At 33.8% G+C, this 12420-nt stretch overlaps 1 protein-coding gene across 1 annotated transcript; it reads left to right on the top strand.

The window, feature by feature from the left end:
* The first annotated feature begins 5254 nt into the window (after positions 1-5254).
* LOC110817589 (zinc finger A20 and AN1 domain-containing stress-associated protein 1) lies at positions 5255-7170 on the top strand. Its single transcript, XM_022046194.2, has 2 exons — positions 5255-5571; positions 6288-7170. Exon 2 carries the CDS (start codon positions 6307-6309, stop codon positions 6811-6813), a length of 507 nt encoding a protein of 168 aa, XP_021901886.1. The 5' UTR covers positions 5255-5571; positions 6288-6306; the 3' UTR covers positions 6814-7170.
* The last annotated feature ends 5250 nt before the right edge of the window (positions 7171-12420 follow it).

The following is a 12420-nucleotide window of genomic DNA, read 5'->3' on the forward strand; positions in this document are numbered from 1 at the left end:
CGTAGTCCTTAAAGTGCTATATTTAATGCATTTGACGCGTATTGAGATCCTTCTGAGTGAATATATACTTCAAACTCTTATGGTCTATATAAATCTCAAAAGTCTCCCCATACAAGTAGTAGCGCCAGGTCTTTAAGGCGTGGATAATAACAACAATTTTCAAGTCGTGGGTGGGATAATTATTCTCATGATTTTTCAACTACGTGGGCTCATAGGTTATGACATTCTCATGCTGCATCAGAACATAATCCAACCCTAGGTAGAAAACATCACTATACACTGTATATTCACATGTCCCACTCTATAGAGCAACCACGGATGCAGTAGTTAACCACTTCTTGAGTTTTGTAAAGTTTCTTTCACAATCCTTGTTCCATTCAAACTTGACGTTTTTCTTTGTAAATCGGGTCAATAGAGCGGTCAGGTTAGAAAACTATTCCACAAACTTGCGGTAATATCCTGTCATTCCTAGAAAGCTACAGATCTCTTTAACCGAAGTCAATTTTTTTCAATCGAGTACTGCTTCCACCTTCTCAGGATTCACTGACAGCTCATCCTTTAATATTATGTGCCTGAGAAAGGTAGTATGTTCAAGTCAAAACCCACACTTGCTCAGTTTTGCATATAACTTCTTTTTCCTGAGAAATTGTAAAATTTAAGTCAAGTGATGAGCGTGTTTCTCTCTACTCTTTGAATAGACCAGGATATCATCAATGAATATGATGACAAACTAATATGAAAATTGCCTAAAAACTCTGTTCATCAAGTTCATAAAAATGACTGGCGCATTAGTTAGCTTAAACGGCATGATCAGGAACTCATAGTGTCTGTACCTGGTTCTGAAGGTTGTCTTGGGAATGTTCACTGCCCTGATCTTTATCTTATCATAACTCGAACGTAATTCTATCTTGGAGAAAATTCAGACACCCTATAACTTGTCAAAAAGGTCGTCAATTTTGGGGAGGGGTACTTGTCCTTGATTGTGACTCTGTTCAATTCTCTATAGTCAATACATCATCTCAACGTTCTATCCTCTTTTCTTGCAAATGTGACTTCAGCACCAAAGAGACACATTATATCGGATAAACCCATTATCCTATAATTCCTTGATCTATTTCCTCAGCTCTTCTATCTCAATACGACTCGTGCGATAAGGGACAACTGAGATAGACTGGGTGCTAAGCTGGAGATTTATGGTGAATTTAACTTCCCTATCTACTGGCAATCCAGGTAGTCCATCAATGAGAATTCTCGAACTATAGATATTTCTTGAATACAAATTTTTTTCTAAGATTATCTAATGTAGAGAAGACAACCGAGTTAAAGTGATATATAACCAGGAAATTGCCATGAAGGAATAATATTTAAAACTTTTATTAACTATACATGTCTCTTCATTAGGAGGATTGAATACAAACTTCTTATGAAAATAATCTACGGTGGCATGATACGCTGCTAACCAGTTCATTCTCAGAATTAAATGAAAATCTCCTGTGTCTATCTCTATCGGGTCTACACTTAATTTTTTAATCTACTATGTCTATGATATAAGCTTTGTATATGATTTTTCCTAGAAGTGTCCTACTCCCAAGAGTAGACACAAATAACACAAATCAAGATTCTCAGGCAATATATTCAAGTATTTTTGCAAAAATATATGAGACAAATGAATGTTAAGCACCAGTATCAATTAAAATATATGCAATATGATTACAGATAGTATATGTACCCTGTATCATGTTCGGGTTGGATTCATCATCCTACTGGGTGAGGTTGTAAGCTTTGCCCTGGATAAGAGGTCTAGCCTGATTCTGATTTTATGGGCACTCTCATATATGTGGCATGTATTGTTGATGCGATAACAGGGTCGGTCCCCATGATCCTTACCACGATGCTGACAAGTCCTACCGCGTCCTGTTATCGAAGCCTGCGTGTCTAACCTATGCCTCTTATTCTGCGGTAGGACTTGTGGGGAAAAATCTCATACCTCCGGTTTCACATTACAGACTAGCACCAGCTACATCAGTTCCTCCCGGGCCTGCTGGGTAGAGATGAGTTTTTCCAGCATCTCAAAGAGTCAATCAATATCCTCTCGAAGCAACCTATCCCAGACTGCTCGGTTTAGTGATGGTCTGCTTCTCCTCATATCATTGTATCTGCATTTCACAAGAAAGGATTGAACGATAGTTTGTATTTGGTGTTTTTAAGTCTTTGTATAAGAAATAGTTCCGAGGAATTTAGCTCTGATACTAACTGTAATAGTCTGGATACTTAAAGAAAATGAATTTGTATTTTTAAATGCATAAACAAACAATAATGTTAGGGTTACATTCCTTATACAGTAAATTTGAATGCGTAACATGGCTACAGGAATGTACCTTCTACAATGGTTCGTAAAAAGAAACGAGTAAATGATTAAAAACAAGTAAATAAATGTCCTAGTGAGTTAAACTCTACTAGCACTTGATGTAGTTCAGAAAATAATCTACTCACAACCCTCCTACTGATCAAGATCTGAATTTTATTTTTCTTGATCTGAAGTGGTTAATAGAAGAGTAAGTTACATTAACCTAGTAAAAATATCACGCTAATAACTGATATGGGAAATCGAAAGTTAGTAAAAATTATAAAACAATTTATGATACTGAAATACTAAATTAGTATCTACTGAACTACTTACTGTCTAAATCGTGATACTGAATGTTGAATTATATTTATTGAATTATTTATGCCATGAGTTATGATACTGAGATGATGGGTTTTGAATGTTTATGGAAGAAACTGATTTGTAAGGTTTGGTTAATGAATTAGGGTGTAGATATCACGTATTTTTTGAAGTAAAGAGAAAAGTATTTTGAACCATCTCCGTCGGTAATTTTATATTTTCTACCAACTTGACATATTATCTTATTATTTGTTAGTTACTTACATGCTTACTGAACATATTAAGCTCACCCTATTTATTATTTATCTATTCTAGATCAGAATATTCAGAATTCTGCTCCTGAACAATAAAATATTTTCAAGAAGATTGTTCAATTTTTTTTTAATGAGTATTTATTTTAGAGTTTAGACATATCTCACGGACATTGAACATTTTAAGCTAAGTATGCAAGAAATGTACTTATTATTATTTTAAAATTTGTTGCGCGAAATATTCTTATAGATTATTTTATCATGATATGGTGTGCGTACGGTCAGAATTCTGCATGAGAGTTCGGACTGTCACACGGGTAATACAAGTTCTCTATTTGGGTCGACCAAAAACAAAGAGAAACATTTTATCAAGAGATAATTTTTTTTTTTTTAATGTGTCTATCCTTAGTTTTTTTTTTCTAATTAAATTATTTAATGCTCCTTTGTTATCATCATAATTAAGTTTTGCACCGGTATCGATTTGCTTACATTATAAATCTCTTTATCCTGAAATGATACTATTTAAGAAAGTTTATATTAACCATTTTACCTTTTTTTTTTGTTTTGTTGTTGTTTAAAGATAATGTAATCTTAATAATAAGACACCAACTTGAAAACCGCATGCACGTAGACTATTGTTTCTCCCCGACACCAACTCTCTTCTTCTTCCCCTTTTATTTTTATTTTTTCTCTTTCAGTAGCATTAAAAATTAAATATCATTCCTCTATTTAATCTCTTCTTCTTACTGTCCCCAAAAGATGTGTTCATGACTACAAGACATGAAAACGTAATAATACCAAGATGACAACAATGGTAATAATCTCTCAAAACTCACTACTCTTAAATTTCAAAAATAGTAATAAATTATTGTTCATTTCATTAATTTCAATTAGTGATTTTCAAATTTGTCACCTGTTTTTAGTTTTTGATTGATTTTGATAATTAGGTTGTTCATTCAAAATTAGATAATCATAATTAAAAAAATAATAATAATCCAAAATTAAAAGATGAAAAAGTTCAATTCAACCAAATTGGATAAATCCTAGGGAACAAAGTTCATGGGCTTAAGGGCTAAAAAGTTTTCAGGTTTAAAGTTTATTGGGTTAAGAGAGCTAAAATGTCTGGACTTCTTTTAGTTCTCTTTTCTTCTTTTTTATTTTGTTTTACTTTTTAAGTGAAAGAATAATAATAATAATAATAATATAATGATTACGGTGTGCATAATATTAATCTTGTAAGTTAATCAGACACATTTTGTTTGATAATCTCAATTTTAGTGTTTTCTTTGTGATGTTTGTTTGTGTAATTAAGAGGTCTATTTCGACGATAAAAATTACCCATGTAAAAAATAGTTGAGAATTAATTGCGTATTTAAGACGCTATCCATATGAGTTAAATTAACTTTAAAGAAATGAGGATATGAAAAGTTATATTTCGGGAAGTAATTATTCAACTTAATTTGGATTAAAATTCATGTTACCTTGTGTTATTAATATTTAAATTATGAAACAAATATTCTAAATTAGTATGATTTAGCACCTAATATTCTTCTTAATTTCAAATCTTATTATTTTATTTCCGTTGGAAGCAGATTGAATTTCTTTTTTGGGTCAATTTGTTAAAATCATTTTAGTTAATTACAAGTAATTGCATAATGATTCTAATATCATTTATTTCTATTTTTGGACCAAAATAATATTTATATTTTAATTTTTACTAAATTGACTAATTTTTTTTCTTAATTTTTTATTAGTTCGTGTGTGTAGGACGGATTTAAAACCTAATTCTAATTTTTTAAAAAAATAATTACTCAAATTTCTATTACCACGTCATATCTGAAAAAAGAATAGTTTTTTTTTTTTTTTAATTATTTGCGTGAAATTGAAAATCAGCGGTTGCGCGTGGGATTGGAACTGCCTTAAATGCTACGAAGGCGTTGCCAGCTAGAGCTACGTTTCTGCACCCGCTGAGCGGACCCGGTTCAACCTAATATCCGGTTCAGTTCAACAAATGAACCGGGTTCGCCGTAGACTATTTCTCCCTCGGGAAGAGGCGTGTTAGCCAAGCATGGGTTAAAGGCATTCACTTTTTTGAAAGCTACTTTTATTGTTAATTTAAACAAACACCACCAATCATACTTACCCAAACACGCCCTTCACAAGCTCACCATATTACCACGCAACCCTCCGCTTTATCAACCGTCCGATTGACGTCACAAATTTAACACGATAAGATCGGACAGCTAGGATCTACAGGTGCATGCAAATCCCATGTACCTGACCTACGCCGACATAAAACCGAGGGGGTCGTAGAAAACCCCCCCCAAAAAAAAAAAAAAAAAAAAAAAAAACATAAACCAAGGGCTTGTGTTCGGTCCTCTCTCGTGCTCTCCCTCTCCCTCTCTCTCTCTCTCTCTCTCTCTCTCTCTCTCTCTCTTCTTTACCTTAATCGACCAAAACCAGGGTTTTGTTTTTGTCAATCTCAGGCTTCGTTGTTATTTTCCTCTCTTTTTCTTGCATATAAATAAAAATTGAGGAAATTTTCTTTTTGGATAGTCATCGTATTGTAATTCTGGTTTTGTTCGTCGATCGACAGCGATAAGAGAAGAGAGAGCTTGAGAATTCAGTGTTCGATTTGGTGGTCGAGGTAAAGAGGTATGCTTGCTTTAGATTTATTCTTCTTTAATCTTTTATCTTTATGCTGTTTGGTCAAATAATTGATCGTCCGGTTCTGTTGATTTTCTCTTCTTTGGGGAATTTGAAAAATCGAGAATTTCTGGGTTGTGGATGAGAAAAACCTGGAGAAATGCTTGATTAATCTTTTATTTTTTTTAACTTAAAGATATTATTATGAGAAAAAAAAAAAAGGATTTAATTAGACGTAACTGCGTGATTGATTATCTGGATTCTTGAAAAAACCGAAACGGAACGGCTTTGATTTTTTCTCTTAATCACGTCTCTTCTCCTCTGCGTGTTTTTTTGGAGGGTAATTTGGTATTTTTAATCAACTCCTTAATATGGTTTAAACAGATTAATCACGTAAATTAGTTTGAAAAGACTTTTCTGTCCATAATACAAATCTTAATCCCGGGGGTATGCTTTTAATAGCAACCGCCATTGGAGGGTATATTTGTAATACGACAAATGATAACTCAGCTTATCTCCGTGTTACTTACCGTGAAGACTCTTTTAACCAAAAGAAGAAAGAAAATATTTGTTTTGAAATAATCGCGTGACTTTTCTTTTGACTGTTGAGATTTGCCGTAGAAATCAAGAACCGGAATACCCCCAAGCCCGAAAAATCTGTAAATTCGAGACGAAGAGAAACCCTAATCCTGCTTTTCCTCCTGTTCCTGTTTATTTGGCAACAGAGGCAGCACAGCAAACATCATGGGGTCTGAACAGAACGACGGCACAAGCGTTCCTCCTTCGGAGCCCAAGCTCTGCGCCAACGGGTGCGGCTTCTTCGGGACGGCGGCCAACATGAATCTCTGCTCCAAGTGTTACAGAGACCTCCGCGTCAAGGAGGAACAAGCGGCCTCTGCAAAGGCAGCTGTCGAGGAATCTCTTAACCCCAAACCGCCAAAGCAACAGGAACAACAGCCTATTGCTGCGAGTGTGGTCTCTGTCGCCGCTTCCGCCACTGCTGCGGCCTCTTCCAGTGGAGTCCTCACGGTCGGTGGCCACCAGGTCGAGCCCAAGGTGGCGAACCGGTGCAGTAGCTGCAACAAGAAGGTGGGCTTAACAGGGTTCAAGTGCAAGTGCGGGAGCACCTTCTGCGGGGTTCATAGGTACCCGGAGAACCACCAGTGTATCTTCGATTTCAAGGGTGCTGGTCGGGATGCCATTGCCAAGGCAAATCCTGTGGTTAAGGCTGATAAAGTGGAGAGGATTTGAATGGACTATTGGACGGTAATTTGGTGTTCTTGATATTGGGTTCTTTTTCAATCTTCCCCTACTTTTTGGTTGGCTGGTTGGTCATGGGTGGGTGGTCGGCTTAGGCTTTAGGCGTAGGAGTGTTGGCTGTTCTGGGTGCTTTATGGCTAATGTTTGTGTGGGTGGGGATAGATGGAGACTGTTGATTCCATAATAAAGTGGATCAATGAATTGTTAGTTGCACTTTGCTTCTTAATGCGTTTGGCTTTAATCTCTTATAATGCTATGGATCTACCCTTTATATATATGTATGTACTTGTATCTAATACTCTCTCTTTTATGCAATCGGCTGCCCCTGAGGCTGGGTTGTTGGTTTAATTTTTCTATTCTACTTTATTGCCAAGAATTTAACTTCTTGTGTCTGTTGGATACTTGTGTACTGACTAATGATGCATGAGTTGTATGTAATCCTATAGGCATGATGCTTCATTTGCTCCTACGACCTCCATTATCACCTCTCTTCCATGATATAAGGCTTACTAAGTTTAGCTAGGAATTGCTGTGAGATCACTTGATTTTTTTATAGTTAAGGCAAAAGGCATTTTCATTCCTGAGATGTGCAGAAGAACTATTTGATTCTGGTCCTTTATGTGTATTTGTCCTTTAAATAGCTCACTGTTATTTCTGTTGCCATTTCCTCTTGTGTTATGGATGATTTTCCCCTTAAGAATTACAATTTGGCTTGTTAGAATTGCCAAGTTACCATGAATTGGTATCTCTTTGTAGATAGATTTGCTAAGAATGGTTTTTGAATCCCTCGCAGTTAATGAATATAATGGTAATGAGCATGTAAGTCATTTGACTTAGAATCAAGTTACTTGCATCTAGGCTGCTTTTAATTTTGAACTTCTAGAACTTATTTAGGGTTGTATTTGCAGCTATTGCCCTTTGCTACCTGGACTAGTGAAATTTCTTTGGATTGGGTTTCAAAATTGCAAATTTGTAGTGTTCAGTAATCATGAATGTGCATGGTGAAGAGCTTGAGCAGTGAGTAGCATAAGGTTTAACCATTAGTGAGTGCTTCTGCTGTAAATCCTACTGAATCTCTTTCTATTTTGCTTTCAAGGTTGGTATCCTTTGGTTAGAAATTGCTTGTCTTGATTTTGTTTGATCTATTAGTGAGAAAGTTGCTCGCCGAAGTGGAAGCATTTATTTAATGCTAGTTTCAACATTGTAGCAATTGGAATGTCCGTGGACAGGTAGAGAGGTATGATTAGCAACTTAAACCTTAGATGTTATGATGATAGTGTAAGAGATCTGAGGTGGGAAGGATTATTTGATATGACCAGAGATATTAACTAAAGTCTCTCAACTAGAAGACTTTGATATGAGCCATGAAGTGTTCTTACTCTCTGGGGGTAGAATAGTAAGGCCCCCCTGGAGGTTGAGGTCCCTGGATGGATTTTCTCTTCATCCTTTGCCTGTAAGAATCTGTTACCTTCTCAAGTTGGTTCCCAAACTTAGGCTGTGATTGAAAGATGTGAATTTATTTGATTTTTTTTTTTTCAAAATTTTCCACTTATTTTAACTATAAAAAGGTGAAGCTTCTTTTAGAAACTGATATCTTTCAGTCCAATGAAACTGACTTGATTACAAATTTGATTATGTTCAATTTTTATCACTTTGTATCAGAGTTTAGTTATCATATAATTGAAATAAGTGTAATGTCCAAATGAAGTTTAATTTGTTCAAAAGATAGTTGTTGGTACAATATGGCGTAAGCTAAAATTGTGAAGAAATTTATTTGCAAATTCACAAATGCATTGTTCTCTCTACAAGGGACTTTTATACCGAAGTCAGTATCTGTGTCATCCTAACAAACTAATTGTGACTATTATTTCAAAGTGGATTTCATGAATGCCCCTTCAGGGGATGGGCTCAAGTCAAACTAGTTTGTACCTTTTCGAACTGCTGTCTAGAATCGAATGGAATTTAATTCACGAATTCTGCGATGAGTTTTTGGATCACGTAACCAAAGTGGATTAGATGAAGTCCTTTGAAGCGGCACCAAAGTGGATTTGGGTGAAGTAAACTACTTCAGCAATGGTTCCGAGAAATACTGGAAAATTACAACAATTCAGTTGGATGGAAAGGAGCTTAATTTGAGTTGAAAGTATTACTCATGTTTGTACTTGAGGGATTTAGGGACATGACGCCCTTAGTTTTGCTGAGATGATTAGTAATTTTCAGGGAATAATGGACAACTTATCATGGTTAATTCTTCAAGTAAAGAAGTGGAGCCAAGGGGAGTGAGTTCAGAGACAGAAGGGTCATAGTTGAAGCTGAAATGGGAGAAAGTAAGCTCCAAAATTCAAGTGTTGGCGTGACTAGGCATGCAATTTGGGTTTGCTAAAGTGCAGCTCTTGAAGTGGTGGGAAGCTTGTGGCCTTGAGGTGGTGGTAAATGTTGGAGGAGGGGGATGCGGTGTGGTCAATAGCCTTAACAGCACAATAGCCTCATGTAGTTGCAGTGAGCATGGGGATATTTTCTCTTTTGATGGAGCGTACATAATTTAGTAGGCAATTATGGATTAATTTTCCACATCTCATTTTCTCGAATATCTTTTAATCATAGGAGAACCATTGAATGTCCTTTGAAACATATCATGTGGTGGCGGTAGCATTATTATTAGTAAGCTGTTATGACTTGTGCTGTACTACATAAACTACTAAACTAGGCTATTATCCGTATTGCATTCAGAAAAATTATACGCATGCCTACCCTGGGATTGTTTCAAGTTTTTGAACAACTGTTTTTGATGTTTATGTATATGACAATGGATTATAGAGTCGTAGTGTAGATTTCCCAAAATCCCTTTTTGAGAGAATCTGTATTATGACATGTATATATGAGATTGCACCCATTTTCTGGACCACTAACTCTCAGCTTTCTTATTGAAGAGTCTTCATCTGGGCATAGTGAAAGGAGATACATGAATAAAGGCTGCCCGGTGGTGGAGCAGTATAGACTTCTCTCTCTCTCTCTCTCTCTCTCTCTCTCTCTCTCTCTTACAAACAATTATAGACCTGATAATAATTCATGGATTGACCTTTAATGCTTAGTCACCATTGATGGGGAATTGAGGATTCCTTTATTATTTTCTCCCTTCTTTTTTGAGTCCCTTGCACTTTTTGAAGCTAGAGGATAAAGCCAAACTGTTCACTTTGGGCAAAAGAGTATTCCATTTCTTGAGTTCTATCATAGAATCTCAGGCTATTGCCTGTCTTTCTTGCCCCCCATATCTTCACTTAAAATCAACCTCTTGCATCTTTATAAAACTAGCATGACTCATGACAACTCTTCTAACAAAATGGTTGGTGGAGTTATTGCAAATCCCGTTTCCATTTATTGTAATACCCAAAGAAATTGATGGTGCATTGTCATTCATGTGGGTAATATTTTTCTCTCTCACTACCCATGTAAAGTTCTTTTTAGGTAAGAGTATGGATTAACACTTGTTTAATTAACTTCATTCGGTGGACATATTACCCACTAGAAATTCATTTGCTAGTTCAACTGTTAAATCATATTATTTGATCTTCACCAATTTACTTTAATTTAGGTGGTTGAGTGTGTAATTAGAAATCAGCTTCTCCTCAAAGCTGATGTTGGCTTCTCATCTATTCAAAATTTAATGTACTTGCAAGGTACCATGACCCACAAACCATGTGAAATATAAAGGTAGTAGTGATTAACCATTTACGGGGGGGGGGGGAGCTCTTTGTACCTTTTCATTTTAACTCAAACTTCTCAAGCTTTTTCTTCTCTCTTTTCAGAAGTAACATTCATATCCTTGTACCTCAATTAATGGGAAAACCAGAGTCACTTTATGTATGAGAAGAAATAAAATATTTTTTGTAGCTTTTGAGATGCCAAAAAGTTTTGTTTAAAAATGACAAATGGCGTCTAAACAAATAATGGGTATTTGAAATAGCCTTGTGTTTTCATATATACATACAATCTTTTTGGCAGCTTTGAAATTTGAATCTTGTATATGTAATGGAATTCGAGGGTCCATTTTTGCACTCACTTTCTGCTCTTTTTATTTTCTTCCTCTTTTAAAGTGAAAAAACTATCTATCAATTCACTCCTGCGTTAAAATTTCAAAATTCTAGTGCCAATTTCCCACACTACCCTCATAATCAGTGCTGATACTTAGCCGTACCCACCTTCCCATATTTGGCTGTACATTAACATTAGCTTTAATCCTCCTAGTTCGATATATATATATATATATATATATGGTAATCTTACCTAATTTCCCTTTTAAAAAAGAATTAAATTTACCATCTTCAACTTAATTAATATCATTAGTAAGAACTACTTTTGAATCACTCAAAGCCTAGAAGAGTTTAGAAGTGGATTACATAATCAATTTCTTTGATTACTAGAAATTTTATTCATTAGTTATATTAAATTTATAATGATGTCTGATATATATTATGCTTTAAAAAGTTATCGAAATAAATTTTTTTTAAATATTTTTATAATAAATTTTATGTTATTACATTCATTTTATTTCTATAGAAGTACGGAGTATTAATAGTATTAAAATGTAAATTAAAATAATAAGCAATTCTAGTAATAAAATATTATTTTCCTTTTCTTATTAACATTATAAATTTTTATTACTATTATAATTATATATTTATCGTTCTTGTAATAAGATTAATAAATTTTTAATTACTTCTTACGTGATTATGTAGAATTTGAATTAAATTTAATGACTAATCTGGCCAAATATCATATCAATAATACCAACCATCTAGAAATGAAGTATATATCAATCAATTCATGTAAGTAAATAATGGTGAAACAAAGCAAAAAAAAAAAAAAAAACAATGTATATATTGATGTTATATATAAACTCCTACTTAACTATGTTAATCCCATACAAAATTCTATTGTGTATACATTTACACAAGTATCATAATATTCACTACAATATTTAATGAGATCAAACATTTCCTTGTGAGTGGTATAATGTGTTATTTCATTTGAACTAATGTTACATGAGTCAAATTAGTCTTTTAATTAAGAAATTTTATATACTACTTTTAAATTTCGTGATTATGATCTATTTATTACTAGTAGTTTAATATATATTTGTTATTATAGTCTCCAATGTAATAAATTTGAATAATTTACCTTATACCAATAAAATAAAAAATTGCAATGTTTTTGAAAAGATTATTATGAAAATTGCCCATTTTACATGTTATGTAGAAATCTTCTTCAAGGGTAGGTTGGGTTTATTTTTGTTTTTATTTTTATTTTTATTTTTATTTTTATTTTTCTTCCTACAATTATCTTGCCTTCCTCATTTATAAAAAAAATGATGTTTAAAATTGCTTATTTTATAATTATAATAGTTTTAGACTCTTTGTTTTAGTCTAAGTATTTGGTAATATAAAAATTATAGCACTTATTTAAGTTATTAAAAGTGATTTTTCAAAAGATAAATAATAAGTACTTTATTCCTAAATCTTTAAGTTTCTTATCTTTTATTTAACGAAATTACTTAATTACTTTTAGTATTTTATAAAAAAAGATATTTATAGTATGCAT

This window comes from Carica papaya, chromosome 4, assembly GCF_054855325.1.
Source record: "Carica papaya isolate Zhongbai chromosome 4, ASM5485532v1, whole genome shotgun sequence".
Taxonomy (NCBI): domain Eukaryota; kingdom Viridiplantae; phylum Streptophyta; class Magnoliopsida; order Brassicales; family Caricaceae; genus Carica; species Carica papaya.

Coding starts and splice junctions, on each gene's coding strand:
- LOC110817589 (XM_022046194.2), top strand. CDS start 6,307: ATGGGGTCTGAACAGAACGACGGCACAAGCGTTCCTCCTTCGGAGCCC.